Genomic DNA, 20,211 nt, shown 5'->3' with positions numbered 1-20,211 from the left:
TTTATGGCATTTGCATTCCTTACTTGTATGGATTGAGTTGGCATGTTTAGTATTGTGAGTATTTCATTTTTCATATATATGACATATATATGCGGGGTTTCATTTCGGGTCAATATATGAGAGCATGAGTAGGGAATCATGTTTATTTTATTTACACATTATGTGCATGCAGGGTTTCATCATGGGTTGCATTGTGGAATTCCAAGTGAGAGAGTTGTCACTCTTGTGTTGTTGTTATGGTTGTTTACCTCCCAAGCCATCTAGCTAGAGCCTTAATATCGAACTAAACCACATTTTGTAAATACCGATTTGTGCAGTTTGTCACTAAGGTGAACACTAATTTTGGAATATAAACTAATTTGAATTGAGAGAATTATTTTGAGTCAGCTAAGGTGAATACTGATTTTGGAATATAATGCTCCATTAGAGACTCCTAAGCAGGCTCGCGCAGAATTAATGATGATGTGTGATCCACCACTGACACATTTCCCAATCACATAGTGGTGTGTTTATCAACAAGCCGATTTCGGTTCGAAAACAATTTTTTTTTTTTTTTTTTTACCAGTTATAACTTGTTTCAATTTTTTGAATGTGCACTTGAATTTGAATGCTCTCAATTTCTAGACATAGAAAACCTAAATGTAGTCAAAAATATGGTGAAGTCTCTTAATTTAACTTCTTACACAGAATGCTGCAATATGAACTTGTTACTATGCCATTGATAGCTCTTAAAGCCTTTTAATACTTACTTCTACATACATGGTTAATCTACCACATATAAGCTACAACACTGCAATATTACATGGCACGAGAAAACTTAGTGTGGTACCAACCAGTTACCTGAATTCCATAGCATAAGATTCAGAACCTCTAAGGAATGATCGACGCCACCAAATCTGGAAGGCTTTACTAAGATTAGGGCATTCAGTACCACGCTTGGAGAAACAACGGAACCATTCCATAAAAAGAACGTATTGCTGCTTCAAATGAAGAGTAAGGAGTGCCTGGCCCATGGCTTCCTCCAGTGCCCTCGTGTCTAGCCCCTTTCTGCACCTTCGTAACCAACCAAAGTCCAATAGCATTGGTTTAAACCAGGCCTGGAGTAGCCCCAATCTTGCTTCTGATCGGCAATGCAAATTTCTGGTCCCCATTGCAATAAACAACATAGCTGACACCCGGCTGACCTCATACCTAACCATTGGAGAAGAACTCTCGTGCATGCTGCGCAACTCACCTTGATCTACCCACATGTCCACAAACTCCTCGGCCATTTGCCGATCAAGCAGGATTTCTAGCAGCCAGTTAATATTATCGACCTGCCTTGAGATGCGTTCAATTAAAGGTTTACCCTCCTCTTCCTTTGAAACGTTTCCATTCGGATTTGTGCCAGAAGCCTCTGCAAACAGTCTGCCCAGTGAATCAAGACAAGACTGGCAAACAACATACAGATCCTCTTTGTTAAGGTCGGGATAGTCCTTCTCATAGACTGAGCTTTTGCACAGGAGACCCTTGACCAAGGACTTGAGCTCATTCCTTGTGTTGGCGTCCACACAAGTGGTGATAGACCAAATCAGCTGTCTAGCTAAATTTTGTTGGGAATCTACTGACCCCAGGGAATAGAGTCTGGCCAAGATATCTCCAGTTGTTGTATCATCAAACTGGAACCGATTAAACAGATTCCTGAGTTTCTCTTCTTCTTCCTCACTCCAAGGAACTGCCTCAAGGTATTTTAAACAGGACAAAATGCCTTTTATGAACTTGATGCCTGCTGATACCTGACATTGATTTAGATTAATAAATAAGCTAGTGTTCATATTTTTAAAAAATTTAATAATAATAAAAAATAAACTCTTAATAGCTGGGTAAAAGGACAAATTGAAAGGTACATAATTGAAGCTCAATAAACATAAGTTTCTCCAAGTATGAGAGCACCATAAAGTCATAAACAAAGAACTCTGGTGTTAGTTTCCTCAAATAGTAAAAGCGCTTTGCCAATCTTTTTCTGTCCTATTTTGGCGTAGAAGATTAACAAACTTAAGTTTTAAAACATAACTAAATACTACATTTCTTCTTGCATCTGTCGAGACGAAATTTTTGAGAATCTACCGTCAATGCTGCTATAGGAGGCACATATGGTTCCAACTGTCATACCAGCATTCTAAATTCCCAAGTATTTATTCCACACGAGACTTAAGAAACAAACATAATTGACCTATTTTGCATAAAATATATTCCAATATAAAATATAAAAACAGAAAAAGTTACGCTGAATAGCTATTAAGTAGCCACAACTTCTTACTCAGGGAAATGTGGAGAATCATTCTTGATGACATATGCATCTCGCAACATCGTAACATGTAGACATTTCAATACCATTTCCAGGATCTAATTGTTTAACTCCACGGACTCTATGGTTGAAACAGACCCAAAGCATTAACACCCAATGGGCCAGTGGCCTAGCAGTATCAGCCTCTTACTTCCCAAAAGAAGGTCAGGAGTTCAAGTCTCAGAAGAGACGTGTGTGTGAGTACCAACTAGGAAAAAAAAATATATATATATATATATATATATATATATATATATATATAAAGGTTCTTTGTATAACTATGCTGATTGAGCAATATTTAAGTAGAAAAAGCACTGCTAAGAATGTAATGCACTGCATACTGCACAAAGTAATATTTGTATGCCACGTACAGGGAATATGATGTATTAAAGGCGTTGGCTCATCTAGGTAACAGAAGTAATACAAGCTTGTTTCAAATGCCCAAGTGTTTTTTTCATAACCTACATATGAGAATAGTAAGGAAGATCAGCTCTAAAATGCACAAGTTTCCATTGAATTGAAAAGAGACGAAGCTTGTGCAGCCAATCACAAAAGTTTTAAAGACATTTAACAGATCAAAGACGAAGAAAGGTTTCAGTGAATGCCTTGGGTTGCTAATGAGGTATGTTTGTCAGGGTTGCTTTTCTTTTCAATTTGTTGTTTTCTCATTTGTACCGCACATGTACTTGGGTTCAGGCCATTGCACCTTTTGATGCCTATATATTAATTAAAAAGGAAGCCACGAGTCTTAACAAAAGCTTTCATTAAATTACAGAATAAGAAAGTTTGGTAACCAATCAAGGAAGTTAATATGAATAGTGGCATGATTAACAAGAGGAGAGCAGAGGCAGAGAAAACTTCACAGAATAATCCCTGTATTATGTGGGTTTTCTTGTATTGTTCTTTTACAGGATTCTTGGGTGTCATTGCCTCAATATATTACAAGAACTTCTCAATTATATTAGAATTCATCTGTCGACTTTTTACATTGTCTAGCACAAGGAAGAGAATTTCAGCGCATAGTTAAACTTAATAATTTTGAAGGGTCATATATAATTTAGATCGCACAACACATACTCTATATATAGCTTGGTAATGAGTTCAATGTTAAATTGGGTTAGACAAGGTTACTCCAGGATGATAATGCATGCACAGCAGTAAGCATGCTCAAATCTATCTTCAGTTTACATTTCACAGTTTTTCATGGATATTACCAAAAAAGTAAATCTATCATGATGGCGCTCCCACCATGAACTCACATCTAAGACATTGGATCGAAAATGCACGTGTACAGCCCCTCAATCCAACAACTGAGAGCACGAGCTCACACGAGAGCATCCTCATGATATATATATATATATATATATATATATATTTCATAAACAAAACACAAACACAATAGCATAGATAATCTAAAGGAAGGTGGAACAGAGAATCTACCCTACTTATTGAGAAAATGTCATATCACAATCTCCAAGGTGTTGAATGGATATTAACCAAATCTTTACTCAATCAGACTAGTGCTCACAATTCTAAAGTAGTTAGCACTCATCAGATAGAATCTGAGCCCACAATTTGCTTCCAACTCAAGTTACAAACTTTCATCTCAAACAGTTACATTATAAAAGTACCCAAAACCACTATCCGGATGGCAACAATAAAGGCATGCATGACATAGTGACGTACCAAATTTGAGTGTTCTATACAAAAATTAGAATATATCAGGCCACACTAAACTAGTTATACAAAAATATCAGAGAAGTATCGCAGGTCAGCAAATAGCAAAGGTGAACATGCCTAGGTGAATTCATCTGGACATTTAGCTATCTCAAATTCATGACTTCTTTCAACTTTTGCCCAAGTTATGTCATTATTTTAATGATAAAGATGCTAAGTTAAATGTACCATTATTCAGTAAAAAAAGAGTTGAACAAAAGGGAATAGAATTAAACACGAAGACCTTTCACAAAGGAAGCTTTTCAAAAAGCACTTTGATAGTAGTTGTATGGAATAGGCACTGATATATTCTATCACCCTATGTCTTTTTGATCTCTATATCATGGATTGTAATATGCTTTTGAATAGCACTTGACAGGATATTACCATTACTAAAAACGAAAAATGTAATAGGCACCTTTTATAATAATTTCAAGGAGCAGCGTAATGTTGAATATGAATGGTAAGTTTCACCAAGCTAGATTTGTAAGATCTTCAGCTCCTTCCCAATCAACTGAAAAATCTTATTCTCTCTTGTCAGGCTAGCTATACCAAGTTTTGAATCATAACAAACAAAAAAAAAAAAAAAAAAGTTAAATATGGTTTAGTAGTTTACTAAAACCAACATAAGTATGTTTATTGTCGTTGTTATTGTTTCAGAGGCATGTGAAGGAAGAGGTTACCGATTTTGAGTTCAATTTGAGAGTGCAAAAGCAATTCAGCAACATTCAGTTTTATATAAGAATTTCTCTGACTCAACAAAGAATCTCCTGCCAAGAAAATAACTGCTCATTGACATGAGATAGTGTTCAAAAGTAATCTGGGTGCGGGAGACAATTGTGGACAACAAGGATTTCACTTTATAGCAGTTCCCTATGAATATACATAAATATATAAATGCTCTATCTCAAAGAAACATTCTAAAGAAAGTTCAGCTATGTAATAGAAAGTTTTCCCCTCCCTGATGAGAAAGCATTCATCATCTATTTCATATCTCAAAATATTTCAATCAGTACACACAAAAAATAGGCAATAAATTTTTCCCTCGTATTAGAGCGAGTGCTTCGGGTGGGGCACGCATGCTAGAAGTCTGAGCTTGACGCAAATGGGTAAAATTTCTTCTGCTTTATATGATTATCAATTATTCTCTGTGTCAATCCTTACATCTACTATAACTTGTCAGGTAATAGATAGTTTTGGTATGTAGAGGGACTTTTGAGGTTAGGTCTTTCTAGTCCAGTTTGATGGAGTCTTTTGGCCACTCTTTCCCTTGGAAAGCTATCTGGAGGAGGAAAGCTCCTTTGAAAGTGGCTTTCTTTTTGTGGACTGCTGCCTTGGGAAGCATCCTTACTATCAACAACCTTAGAAGGAGACGTCACATTGCGGTCAACCGGTGCTACATGTGTAAGAAGTCGGGTGAATCTGTGAACCACCTTCTCCTTCATTGTTCGGTGGCGAGGGATGTTTGGTCTATGTTTTTGGAGGCTTTTGGTCTTCCATGGGTTTTTCCATTTTCCACGATGGACGTGCTAGAGACTTGGAAAGGGTGTATAGTGGAGAGCCGAGTTAGAGATGCTTGGAGGGCTACTCCCCTTTGTATTTGGTGGGGCCTGTGGCGTGAGAGGAATAGGAGATCCTTTGAGGGAAAGGAGTCTCCTATTTGGTCTCTTAAATACATTATTCCATCTTCCTTATTCTTTTGGGTCAATGGGCGGGATTGTAACTCTATGGATAGTCTAAAGTTATACTGTAGTCCTGGACAGCTTTTGTTTCCTTGGGAGCACTCCCCATTTGAGCGCCTTTTATGATATTGGTCTTACTTATCAAAAATAATAATAATCAAAAAAAAAAAGTTTTGGTATGTCGAGGGAAATCACTATAGTCAAACCCAATGCTTACATAATAAAATAGTACCAAAGGTTTACAAGCCGCATGATATTTATTCTTGAGGACTTATCAGGTCTTCAAAAGAAATTGTAATTTAACGTAGCAAATCTTTACAAATGCATCAACAAACAAGATAAAGACTCTTCGACATGTACAACAAAGAGTCTTATAACTTCTCTTTTTATAAATATTTTCAATTCATTTCTGTTCTGAAGTGCATAAGAATCATCTTCACTTGGGACTTTAACACAACACTTTTCCTCAGATTCCAACACCCAAATCATCCTCTTCTCTTCATGTTCTTCATGTTTTCCTATACTAATAGGAACAATGAAAAAGGGAATTTTATATAGGGATCAGCAAAAGTACCATTCATGGACATTGGCATAATGGACCTTGACTGATCCATGGGCACAAGTTGCAGCAAAACTCTCTTTAAAAATAAATTCACATTGGAAGCAGAATTGGCTGTTCCACGAAATGCATAGAACACAGTTTCTCTGCTGTCCCAAATCAGAAATGTCGCTTAACCGCATGTATAATATTGCTCCTACCATTGGCAGATAGGATGGGAGGCCAAAACCTTTGCATGATTATCACCCATGCAAAAAGCCTCTTCTATTGTCCTTAATTGTGCTTCTGCCATGTCTAGTGTCTTATCTCTACATAGTTGGTCCCAAGCTCGTAAAACTTTTGCCAAGACCAATTTGAAATAAATCCTAAGAATTTTTTTTTTTTTTTTTTGTTTTTTTTGATAAGTAGCATAAATCCTAAGAATATACAAGTAAATACTAGGGTGTTTCCTTAAGCGACCTGTTGCATAAGCTTTTGGATGCTTCAAAAAATGGGAGAGGAGCGCCGCATCAACGCTCAAATGCAATAAAAATAAAAATAAATACATAAAAATAAAAACAAAAATAAAAAGGAAAAGATTCCCATGCTTTTCCAAATGACTGCATAGGATAGGGAATTGGGATATGAGAACATTAAAAAGTAAAGAAATGGAGCTAGTAGACATGATGGGCCAAAGGAGGGTTAAAATAGTATGTCTACAAGAAACTAAGAGGGTAGGGAGAAAAGGCTAAAGAAATTAAGAGCACGGGATACAAACTTTATTGCACCCAAAAAGATAAACATAACAATGGAGAGAAGGGGATAAATAATTGATAAGAACTTTAAAGAAGATGTTGCAATTGTAATTAGAAAAAATGATAGGATAATTGTTAGCATATATGATAGCCACGATTTATGAAATAACTTACCATATTAGCATGACTTACAATTATGCATATGTTAGCATATATGATAGCCACGATTTATAGAATGACTAACCATATTAGCATTGAATTGAATATGCTTTAGAATATGCTCTGATTTGATTTAGATTTAGTTTAGTTTCCTTTCTTGTAATATGAGCATGTGCTCTTTTTATCTATAAATACTAAAGCCGTGAATGAGTGATTCATCTCATTTAAGCCTTTACACAATTCTCTCCTTTTTTCTTCTGTATTGTATTTGTACTTGGTATCAGAGCCAACACCTTTCCACACTTTTCAGCAGCCTTGCTACTTATGCGACAACCATTAGACTGTTTGTGACATCGTGTGACGTTGCCTACACTTGTTTTTCTGTGTTGCTGGTTTGTAATCGAAAACAAGTATTTTTGAGTTTTACAATTTCTTTTTTTTACTCTTCTAGGGTTGGGTAAATTGGGATAGTTGGTCTCCAACACCTAGAAGAGCTTGGGTAAAACAATTTTTTTTTTTAAGTCTACAGAGAGGTTCCGGATATTAAGGAGGCTGTCTAGCTATATGTAAGCGAGCAGCGCTCCTTAAAAAAAGTATGTATTTGGATTTTTCGAGAATGGTAGAGAGTCTACTACGTTGTCCCGACTGGATCGGTTTCTTCTTTCGGGAGACTGGGAAGAGAAGTTTCCGGACGTGGTACAGGCAGCTTTGGCTACACCGACATGTGATCATATCCCTATGGTGTTAGAATGTGGTGGATTGAGAATTCATTTTGAAAATATGTGGTTACGAGCTGAGGACTTTCAGGAATTTGTGAGGACTTGGTGGGAGGGTATCAGGATGGATGGTAATTCGAGCTTTATTCTTGCAAAAAAAGCTTAAGGGGTTGAAACATGAGATTAAAAGGTGGAATAAGGAGGTGTTTGGGAATTTGGAGTGGAGGAAGAATAGGGCTTTTGCGGGGATTGCTGAGATTGATAGGCGGGAAGGTGTGGGTGGTATTGATGAGCGCCAGAAAAGTAGGAGGGATGCATGCCAAAAGGAGATTGCTGAGATTGCAGTGGCTGAAGAAATCTCTTGGAGGCATAAATCTAGAGCCATGTGGCTTAAAGAAGGGGATAAGAATACTAAGTTTTTTCATCGGCTTACTAATGCTCATAGGAGAGGCAATCACATTGGGAGGATTACTATTGATGGGGAGGTCCTGGTTAGGGAGGAGGATGTATGCAGGAGGATTGTCTCTTTCTATCAGGGTTAGTTTACAGAGCCTTATTTATGGAGACCCCGGCTTGATGGTCTGCATTTTGACACTATTTCTGAAATTAATAGAGATGGTTTGGAGATTCCGTTTTCTGAAGAGGAAATGCTGAAGGCGCTAAGGAGTTGTAATGGAGACAAAACTCCGAGGCCAGATGGTTTTACTAAGAGCTTTCTATTGGAGAGTTGGGAGGTGGTTAGGGGAGAGGTGATGACTACGTTTCATGCCTTCCATATTCAGGGGAGGTTTGAGAACTCTTTGAATGCATCGTTTATTGCACTTATTCCAAAGAAGGGGGGAGCTTCGGATGTAAAGGACTTTAGACCTATTAGTTTGCTAGGCTGCATTTATAAATTAATATCTAAAGTTCTAGCATTAAGGTTGAGGGTTGTTCTGGATGATATCGTTTCGGAATCTCATGATGCTTTTATAGGTGGGCGTCAGATTCTTGATTCAGCTCTTATTGCTAGTGAATGTGTGGACACGAGGTTGAGGAGTGGTGTCCCAGGGGTTCTGTGTAAGCTCGACATTGAGAAAGCTTATGATCATGTGAGTTGGAAGTTCGCTTCTAGCTGCTTCGCCTGCTTCTTATTATGGCGGCGCCCTCTCTAAGGGTTCGTTGAGACCTCAACTGAATCAACTTCAGCATGACGATGAAGTGCCAACGGTTGGGGGCAACCCAAAGGGCCTAACCGGCATGATCATGTGAGTTGGAAGTTCTTGTTGTATTTGATGGATAGAATGGGTTTTGGGGATAAATGGAGGTGTTGGATAAAGGCCTGCATATCTTCAACCAGATTTTCGATGATGGTTAATGGGTCTCCGACCGGTTTCTTTGGTAGCTCGCGAGGCTTACACCAAGGGGATCCTTTGTCTCCTTTCTTGTTCATTATTGTTATAAAGGCTCTTAGTAGGTTAATGGGGAGGGCGGTGGAGTTGGGTTTTATTAAGGGGTTCATGGTGGGTGTGGGTGATGTTCATTAAATGGAGATATCTCAATTATTGTTTGCAGATGACACGTTGGTGTTTTGTGAGGCTGAGGTCTCCCAGATGAGGTATCTGAGATCGGTGCTGATTTGTTTTCAGGCGGTGTTACGATTGAAAGTGAATGTAGGGAAGAATGCCTTGATTCCAGTAAGGGAGGTGCAGAATATTGGTAAGTTAGCTTATGTGCTTGGATGTGGAATCAGTAGTTTTCCAATTACATATTTGGGGTTACCTTTGGGAGTTTCTTCAAGGAATGTGGGTGTTTGGGATCCGGTGATTGAAAGGGTTCAGAGGAGAATTGCAGGGTGGAAGAAGCAGTATTAATCGAAAGGGGGGGAAGGCCACTCTTTTGAAAAGCACGCTATCAAGTCTTCCTACTTATTTTTAATCCCTCTTCGAGATAGGAGCTGGGGTTACTAGTTCAATTGAGAGGCTTAAAAGGAATTTTCTATGGGGTGGACTTCAAGGAGAATTTAAATATCATCTTGTTCGATGAGAGCACGTTTGTAGGCCGATTCAGGCCGGAGGCTTAGGGATAAGGAGGTTGGTGCCATTTAACAGGGCTCTTCTTGGCATGTGGTTGCGGAGATTCGGAGTGGAACGTCATAGGTTGTGGAGGAGGGTTATTTTGTGCCGGTTTGGGGAAGAAACAAGGGGCTGGTGCTCGTGTTTGGTGAGTAGTCCTACTGGTGTCGGAGATGGAAATTCATTAGGAAAGGTTGGAATGAGTTTTCAAAACACATCAGATTCAGAGTTCAAACGGGGGAAAGGTTGATGTTAATGTGCATGTTTCAGTTTGATAGCGGGAGGGTTACTTGGGATGTGCGGTTTGTGCGAGCGTTTTAAGATTGGGAGTTGGACGACATTTGTGGGTTGCTAGATCGGTTGTATCGGCATGAGATCCGTGGTAGGGATAGAGATTCGCTTTTTTGAGTGCCTGCTTCTCGAGGAATGTTTGAAGTAAGATCATATTTCCGATGCCTATCAGATAATACAGGGATTATGTTTCCGTGGAAATCAGTGTGGAGATCTAAGGTGCCGCTCAAAGTGGCGTTCTTCACTTAGACAAGTGTTGTGGGGCAAGATTTTGACGCTTGATAATTTCAGGCGGCGAAGTCACATCACAGTTAATTGGTGTTGTATGTGCAAGTGCAATGGGGAATCGGTGGATCATCTTCTGTTGCATTGTCCAGTGGCTTTGGATTGTTGGTGTCTTTTGCTAGGAATGTTTGGGTTTCGTGGGTTATGCCTCGATCTACGAGAGGTTTGATGGAGGCTTGGAGAGGGTGCTATGTGGGAGGCCATGCTCGTGGGTTTTGGAGGATGGCGCTCTTGTGTTTATGGTGGTGTTTGTGGAGGGAGCGGAATAATAGATCCTTTGAAGAAAAGGAATCCTCGATTACTGTTCTTAAGTCGACTTTTATTTCATCTTTATGTTTTTGGGGTTCGGGTAGGTTTCGATCCTCACCGGAGGAGATGATTGATTTTATTTCTTCTTTAGGACCTTAGGCTTCCTTGGTTGTTTATGGGACACGTTCCCCTTTTGAACGTTCTTTTGAATGAATTTGCTATTTATCAATAAAATAAAATCTGGAATGGTCTGAGGAGACATGGTTATTGTTTATGGTCTAAGGAGACCCTTTGATTTATTAACAGAATTTGTGGTGTTTTTGAAGTTTTTTTATTATCGTGTGACAGATTATGACAGATTCAAGGTCCTCGACTATTAATTCTCTTGGCTCAAGTTCTGTGGGTGGTGGTGTGCCATTTTTTCCACCAACTCATCAGAAAATCCAGAACTTCAAATCACCACAGTGAAGTTGGATGGCTCCAACTATTTGATTTGAGCACAGTCTGCCAAGATGTTCATCAGTGGCAAAGGCAAGATTGGCTATATTACTGGTTCTGAGAAAGAGCTAGCTGAGTCAAAGAAGATATATCCACAGTGGTTTGCAGATAACGATATGGTGCTTGGCTAGTCAATTCGATGCAACCAAACATAGCCGTTGGCTATATGTTTACGAAGACTGCTAAGCAGATTTGGGATTTTGTTCAACGCAATTATTCTCAAAGGCGGAATAATGCACGGATTTTCCAGTTAGGGCGAGATATCACTAGGATTTCTCAAGGTGACTTGACAGTTTTAGGTTACATCGCCAAGCTTGGTGCTATTTGGGAGAGATGTCATATTATAGTTCCTTCCACTCTTGGACGGATCCAGATGATGCAGTTTTATATGCAGGGATTGTGGAGAAGAATCAAGTGTTTCAGTTTCTTGCCTGGTTGAACGACGAGTTTGAGTATGCTCGTGTTCATTTAGTGGGCTTCTGTTGGTCGTTCTACTATGGCAGTTCGGGTTCCCAACCTTTCAAGAACTGTACCATCCCAACCAGTTCAGAGCTCTACCATCGGTCCTCCTCTAGGATGACAACGTGGACGGTGTGACCATTGCGGAAAAATTGGTCACATCAAATTTCGTTGTTATGCTATGCATGGATGCCCACCGCAACAGAAACAACAGCCTCGATCCTCTACACATTCTATTACACAACCAGTCTTGTTGTCGACTCCTAACAACTCTGTCTCTACATCTTCTGTCACAGTTACCTAGACTCAAGCTGATTTGGACAACTTCAAACAATTCTTCAACCAAATGCAGGCATCATCTCAACCAACCTCCACTTATGCCCACTCAGGGACTATTGCATCTACATATAGCGTATCTACATCTTCGACACCATGGATAATTGATTCTGGTACTTCAAACAATATAACTGATCTGTCCTCATTCTTCCAAACTTATAGTATCTACTCTGGCCATCGCAAGGTACGCCTTGCGGATGGCTCTCCATCTTCCATTGCTGGGAAGGGTCACATATCAGTTACTCATTCATTAACTTTGTCAGATACACTTCATGTTCTACTGTTGACTACAAATCTTATTTCTGTTAGTAGCGCTACCAAAAAATTAAATTGTAGTCTAACGTTCTTTCCCTCTCATTATATTTTTCAGGATCTGGTGTCGAAAAGGATGATTGGCAGTGGGCGTGAAGTGAACAGTCTATACCTGTCGGATGCTCCTTTGTCACCTCAAGCACATTCAGTTTCATTTCTAATTTTGTTGCATCTAATAAAGCCCAGTTTATGCGTTGGCACATGCGTTTAGGACATTTTTCTTTCGATTATTTAAAACATTTATTTCCTTCCTTATTTTGTAACGTGGTAGTGTCAAATTTATCCTGTGAGACCATGTTACATGGCTAAACGTGTTCGTTCCAATTATCCTGCTAGTAGTAATAAATCGGCTTTAACACTTTTTGATCTTGTTCATTTAGATGTGTGGGGTCCTTACCCAGTTACTTTTAGTCTTGAATTTTGTTCATTGATGATCATAGTCGTATTACATGGGTTTATCTTATGAAAACCAAAAATGAGGTGTGCACCATTTTTTAAAATTTTATGACAATGGTTCAGACTAAATATGGTTGTACCATTAAAAAATTCAGATATGACCAGGGTACGGAGTACACTTATGGGGAGGTACAGCAGTTATGTACAGAATTTGGGATTGAGCATCAGATGGCTAATGTCAAAACCCCTTACCAGAATGGTCGTTCTGAGAGAAAGAATCGCCACATCCTTGACTTAGCCAGCGCAATCTAAATTGGCATGAATGTTCCCCAGTCATTTTGGGAAGATGCAGTTCTTACAGCTATTTACATCATTAATAAGAATCCTTCTAGGGTTCTTAACTTTGCAACCCCACTCTCAATCTTACATCCCAATTCATCTCTTTTTTTGATTCCTCCGCGAGTCTTCGGGTGTGTGTGCTTTGTTCAACAGCTGGGGCAGACTTGTACAAAGCTTGATCCCAAGGCTTTGAACTGTGTGTTTTTGGGCCATTCTCACTCTCAAAAAGGTTATAGGTGTTACCATCCTCCCAGTTGTCGGCGGTTTATATCCATGGATGTTTCTTTCTTTGAGCATTCACCATACTATAGTGGTCCAGTTGGTTCTCAAAGTGAATGGTTCCCATTAAATATAATTGATGACCACCTTCTTCCGTTTTTGACTCCTCTACCGTTACCTTTTTTGTCTTCTATGATTCCTCCTCATGATACCCCTCCAGCAGGGGGAATTCTTCCTTTTCCACAGGTTTATAGTCGGAGACAACAGGTACAAGCTTCTACTCCCACGATCAACTGCCATATTCCTTCGGCACCAGCTCCCGCCTTCTCAAGTTACGCTTGATGATCACCCCATTGCTCTTCGAAAGGGTAAACGTTCTTGTACATACCCTATTTCTAATTTTGTTTCTGATTGTGCTCTCTCATCCTCCTATCGGAGTTTTCTTGTTTCTATTGCCTCGGTTCCTCTTCCTTCTAGTGTTGCCTTATTTCTAAAGCTATTGTTTCACTTGATGATCGCTCCATTGCTCTTCGAAAGGGTAAACATTCTTGTACATACCCTATTTCTAATTTTGTTTCTGATTGTGTTCTGTCACCCTCCTATCGAAGTTTTCTTGTTTCTGTTGCCTCGGTTCCTCTTCCTTTTAGTGTTGCAGATGCGCTAGCACAACCTCAATGGCGTGATGCTATGACAGAAGAACTACAAGCACTTGAGAAAAATCAGACTTGGGACATGGTTCTGCTTCCTATTGGGCGAAAGGCTGTGGGTTGTCATTGGGTGTTTACAGTTAAGCATAATCCAGATGGGTCGTTACAAGGCCCGGTTGGTTGCTAAGGGTTTATGCTCAGACTTATGGCATAGATTATCAGGAGACTTTTGCCCCTGTTGCCAAGATGAATACCATCCATGTATTATTTTCCGTTGCTGCTATTCGATCTTGGCCTCTTCTTCAATTAGATGTCAAGAATGCATTTCTCAATGGTGATTTGCAGGAGGAGCTGTATATGGTTTCTCCTTCGGGCTTTCGTTCTCTAGCTCATTCTAGTATGGTATGTCATCTTCATCGTTCTCTGTATAGCCTCAAGCAATCTCCTCGAGCTTGGTCTGATCACTTTGGCACTACCATGCTCAAGTTTGGTTTCCATCATAGTGCAGCTGATCAAAACTTATTTTTACGTCATTCAGGCAGTAAGACAATTGCTCTCATTATATATGTCGATGATATTGTTCTTACCGGAGATGATACTACCGGAATTGCTAAGATTAAGAGCTATCTTGGCCATCAGTTTGAGATTAAGGATCTTGGTCCCCTGCAGTATTCCTTGGGCATTGAGGTGTCTCGCTTCAAGGCTGGCATTTTCATCTCTTAATGCAAGTATGTTCTTGACTTGCTTTGATCAGCTTGGCACTCGTCCTGATACTCCGATTGAGCAAAATCATCAGTTGGCTGATTCTGAGGGGGAGTTGTTATAAGATGTTGGTCGCTATCAAAAACTTGTGGGGAAGCTCATCTATTTATCCATGACTCGACCTGACATTGCTTATGCCGTGAGTGTCGTGAGTCAATTCATGCACTCTCCTCGTACCCCTCACCTTGATGCAACTATTCGGATCCTTCGCTACTTAAAAGGGTGTCCGAGCCATGGTATGTTTTTTGCCAATCATGGTCACTTACATGTTGAGTCTTGGACAAACACTGATTATGCAGGATCAGATAGGAGGTCAACTTCGGGTTATTGTACAGATGTTGTTGAGGCTTGGACAGATTCAGATAGGAGGACAACTTCGGGTTATTGTACCACTATTGGTGGTAATTTGGTTATTTGGTGCAGTAAGAAGCAAGATGTTGTCTCTCGATCTAGTGCAGAGGCAAAGTATAGGGCTATAACTCTTGGGGTATGTGAGTTGCTATGGCTGAAAACCTTAATGATAGACTTGTGCCTTCCAGTGTCGCTACCATTCTCACTATACTGCGACAAGAAGTCTACCATTAGCATGGCAGCAAATCCCGTTCAGCAAGGTGGACCATCACTTCATTCGAGAGAAGATCACCTCTGGTCAAATTTGCACTCCATTTGTCACAAGCTCTCAACAGCTTGCAAACATTTTTACAAAAGGCGTCAACAAGATTGTGTTTGACAATGCATTGTCCAAGTTCGGCGTTTCAGATATCCACGCACCAACTCAAGGGGAAGTGTTAGCATATATGATAGTCACGATTTATGGAATGACTTACCATATTAGTAGAGATTTGATTATGCATATGTTAGTATATATGATAGCTATGATTTATGGAATGACTTACCATATTAGCAGAGATTTGAATATGCTTTAGAATATGCTGTGATTGGATTTAGATTTGATTTAGTTTTATTTATTGTAATATGAGCATGTGCTCTTTTTATCTATAAATACTAGAGTTATGAATGAGTGATTCATCTCATTCAAACCTTTACACAATTCTCTCATTTTTCTTCTATATTGTATTTTTACTATAATATTAGAAAAACTTTCAGAAGCAATATACTTATTATTGCAAGCGCTTATACACGCCAAGTAGGAGTAGATGAACACATTAAAGCATGATTTTGGGAATATATGGATAAATTAATTCAAGGGATACACAAAGGAGAAAATTAGTCAAGGGAAGGGACTTTACCAGAATGTAGGAAAAGAATGTGGAGGGTATGAGATGCTTCATGGTGGACATACATTTGGAGATAGACATGACATTGGAGAAGTTATCTTAGACATTGTAGTGGCATATAATGTTACAATTGAATATTTTTTTTAAATTAATATTTGATAACTTTTAAAAGTGGATCAAATAGGAGTCAAATTGACTTATTTTTAACCAGAAGTAGATTAATTATTACCAGCAAAGATTGTAATGTTATTACAAGAAAACATCGCAACGTATGCTACTAGTTTTAGATGTATATACCATATATTAAAGGAAAAATAAAATTAAAAATCCAAAAACTATAAAGTGGATTTTTTTTTTTTTTTTTTTTTTTTTTATAAGTAAAAATATAAAGTGGAATTTAAGAGAAAAAAGGTAGAATTATTTAAGAAAAGTATGCTAAAAGAAGATACAAGCTTAATGTGGAATAGGAGGATTAAATGTATTAAAAATAGTATCAAAATATGTCCTCTGAGAATCAAAAGGAAAAGGACCACTATTTAAGGAAACTTGATTCTGGAATGAACATGTCCAAAACATGGCAAAACTAGAACGGAAATGTTATAAACTTTGGCAAAAAATAGAAACAGAAAAAGCTTTGAAAAATATAAAAGAGTGAAGTTAAAAAGGCACTGAAAGATGTGCTTTATATTCTCAATTGGGCACAAAATATAAGAAGAATATATATGAACTTGCTAAAAACTAAGAGAGAGCAAACTCTTAAGACCAAGTAAGTGACATTATGCTTACATCAAGGTTCAGCAGCATTAAGCCCGTGTCTCTTTGTCTTAGTTATGGATGAACTGACAAGACACGTTCAGAATGATTCCATGGTATATGACTTAGTCGTATGTTATTTGCTTACGATATTGTTTTAATTGATGAAACTAGAAAATAAGTAATTTGAGAGGTTAGGGACCCTATTAGGTCCCCTTTGTTTGTTTGGGATGCGCTCCCCGTTTGAGCGCTTTTTATACATAAGTGCCAAATTGGAAGTTTGAAAGTTAGTTCTAGAATTAAATATAAGTAGGAATAAAACTGAACATATGGCTTGTAACTTGAGTAAATCTAGAAATACAAATAGAAATGTAGTGAAAATTAGAGATCAAAAAGACATTTAGGCTCAATTATTCAAAATGAAAGAGAAACTGTAAATGATGTTAAACATATTATCAAAGCAGGATGGTTTAAATGGAGGAGTGCATCTAATATAATGTGTGACCTACATACCAACATGTCCCACTAAGGTTGAAAGAATTTTTTTTATAAAACAACCATTGGATCAGTCGTTCTTTATAGGACAAAAGGCTAGACAACTAAGAAACAATATATGCACAAAGTGTAAAAGGAGTGTGAATGTTGAGTTGGACGTGTGACAAGAAAAGAAATGATAAAATTAGAAATTATACATTCGTGAGATGGTTGAAGTAGCCCAGTTGAGGATAAAATGAGAGAAATTGGGCATGTGTAAGGAAGACCACTAAGTGCGTGAGTTATGAAGAGTGGCATTTCCCTAACTGTTATCCCTTACATACGAAATAGATGAGTGAATAAGAAATAGATTGAGACTTATTGCTCTTAAATTTCTACATTAGCTGTTAGGAATCAGTTCCACCTTTAGAAGCCATTTTAAAAAACTCTCGATCTCGCTTCGTAGGCTCAGGATCGCAATCCTCCTAGAGTAGATTATAGTATATTTGAAAGAGAAAGAGTGACGAAGGAATAGATTGAGACTTATCAAAAGACACTTTCCAACTTGCACATTTCCCTACTGCTATCCCTTAACATAACCTATTTACCAAAATATTCACATACCCAGAATTCGTACAAGGTTCATAATTTACCAAGTATTCGTACAAGGTTCATAATTTACCAAGAATTTTAATTTCAATTATATGCTTATGTCTTGTACAGATAAACATAAGGCAGCTAAATTATAAGATTGGTGTCACAGATTCACCAGTAAAGTGGCCTTTCAATATGCAATTGAGCTTATTTGATAATTTTCCACATCAAAGTTGCATAATATGCATCCCATTTCATTTGCAACAGAACTTCAATTACAATGGAAACATCAGAGCTAACAAATTGTACAGAAAAACACAAAATGCAAGGGAAAAATGCACTGCTAAATTTCAAGGATCTAAAGAATTACCTCAAGTATATCAATTGACCTATATACCCCAATCTTCAAGAGCCGCTTTGTGATGTCTTCTTCAAACATCAGCTCGATAGTTTCACGAAACACATTCAAGTTATCCACCTCGGGAACCTCAATCCTACACAGCTTCGTGGCCGAACCACTTGACCCTTTCCTGTAATCCGCAATCAACTCCGCAAAAAGCGAACTATTTGAACTCAACACCTCCGAGTTCAGTTCCAGCACCAAACAACCCCCATTTTTTCCCTTCAAATTCAACCTCACATCGAAAATCCCCGAATTATCCCCCTCCTTCACACCACCATTCGAACCCGCCATACCCTCCGGCGCCGGCAACTTCTCCGAACACTCCGATCTCGAACGTGCACTCGAAATGGCGATCTGCGAAGGCTGTGAGACGATGATTTCTTGAATCGAGTCGGGGGTGGCATCCGAGTCGATAGGGGAGACCCGACCCGGGGACAAGATCCGGCGAGGGTCGATCCGACCCACCAAGCCGAGTCTGGTGCTCTGGGGAGAGTTGGGAAAGGAACTGGCGGATTTGGAGGGCGTTTCCGATTTGTGAAGGGTTTTGGGGTGAGAGAGGATGGGGTTTTCGGGACTACGCGGCGGAACGGTGAAAGAGCAACACCATGAACGGCGGCAACGAGGTTGTTCACGGCGAGGGTGGGATTTAAGGCGATTGGAATCGTCCATTTCGTATTCGATAGTGAGATGGTGAGATGAGTCAGATCACGAGTCGGAGAGAGAGAGAGGCTTTGGCATTTAGGGAAAGAGAAAATCTTGGAAATGGTGGGGGATTTGGATTTTTGTTGGGTACGTTGTCTTGCGAACAAGGTGAGAGATTCTAATCTTCCAGGCTATCATAACGTGGAAAAAGGCCATGTAACTCGACAACTGTGGGAGTGAACTGGAGCTATCTTCTATCTTTTTATTTTATTTTTTATTTTTTTCAAAAATTATTTCTTTTAAAATAATTATAAAAAAACAGACTGAAAATTAACCCACAAACTAGGGGTTGACATTTGATCGGCCAATTCTTTAGTTCGATTCGATCCGTGCGAACTAAATAGGATTGTTAAACTGACGGATCAATAATGGATTCAATAACATATAATTCATAGTTCACAGATCAGATTACCAATTAGACTATCAAAAACTACGCTGTAAAATTTATATATATATTCTAAAAATATATTAGTTACTGATCTTTTAAATTAAAATTAATTAATGATCATTTCATGGCCTCTAAAAATCTATTAGTCAATGATTATTTAAATATAACAATATTGGGATATTTGGAAAAACCTCAATCTGTAGATCCGATCTGTAATTCTACAAATCCGACCTGATCTGTTATTTTACGAATGGGTGGTGAATTTAAATTTTTCTCAATCTGTTTAGACCACGTCGATTTAAAATTAATGTCTATTCGGATCTATGCCCACCCCTACCACAAACCACATTGAACTCTGGATGGTTCGCAAACAGCCCACCCACTAGTTACTTGTATAGCTTAATTAATTATCACCATTTACAATGAATTTTCAAAATATAATTTAATTGTCCTTTGCTTGTTAAAAATACATTATTAGAATCTTCACAGAAGTAAAGCTCGAGCAGGCAGAATGGGTTGAATCCCACTACAATCCACTTACTAAGTATATCACTAAAGTCGGACTAGGATCACCTCCAATCAGTGGAAAATCAACTCCAGTCGCACAGTGCCCCATTTTCTCCATTTGGGATTGAGTGGTCTAAAGTTGGCCACGTCACTTAAAAAATTAGGTGAACAAAGTGTAGTATTAAATGGGTATAAAAGATTAAAGTATTATATAATAAATATGGTATGTATAATAATACGGTATATTGGTTAGAATTGTCCATTTAGCCCTTACATATTGTTTACAATTGTCCATTCACCTTTTACATCATTTTTAACCAAAAAAGGGAAGAAGAAGGTTTTAACAAAAGAAAAAAAAGAAGAAGGGAAGGTCTGAGGCTTTGAGGTTTTCGAGATTGGTCTGAAACGAAGAA

At 38.5% G+C, this 20,211-nt stretch overlaps 1 protein-coding gene across 1 annotated transcript; it reads right to left on the bottom strand.

Annotated features, from left to right (window-relative positions):
- Positions 1-642: 642 nt before the first annotated feature.
- On the bottom strand, positions 643-19,074 carry LOC132267331 (BTB/POZ domain-containing protein At2g13690). The gene is made up of 2 exons (XM_059768477.1): positions 18,169-19,074; positions 643-1,775 (listed from the first exon to the last, which is right to left on the bottom strand). The coding sequence occupies exons 1-2, from the start codon at positions 18,868-18,870 to the stop codon at positions 837-839; spliced, it is 1,641 nt and encodes a 546-aa protein (XP_059624460.1). The 5' UTR covers positions 18,871-19,074; the 3' UTR covers positions 643-836.
- Positions 19,075-20,211: the final 1,137 nt, after the last annotated feature.

The sequence above is a fragment of the Cornus florida genome, unplaced genomic scaffold (assembly GCF_030987335.1).
Source record: "Cornus florida cultivar Cherokee Brave unplaced genomic scaffold, ASM3098733v1 CherokeeBrave_3.0.0_Hap2_Chr07, whole genome shotgun sequence".
Classification (NCBI taxonomy): domain Eukaryota; kingdom Viridiplantae; phylum Streptophyta; class Magnoliopsida; order Cornales; family Cornaceae; genus Cornus; species Cornus florida.
Note: the sequence above shows the minus strand (reverse complement) of the source record. Positions and strands in the feature narration are given on the sequence as shown.

What these genes read in the sequence shown, in the direction of transcription:
- LOC132267331 (XM_059768477.1), bottom strand. Translation starts at nt 18,870, where the DNA reads ATGGACGATTCCAATCGCCTTAAATCCCACCCTCGCCGTGAACAACCT. An exon ending in GGTCAATTGATATACTTGAG is followed by an intron (nt 1,776 to 18,168) that starts GTAATTCTTTAG and finishes AATCAATGTCAG; the next exon opens with GTATCAGCAGGCATCAAGTT.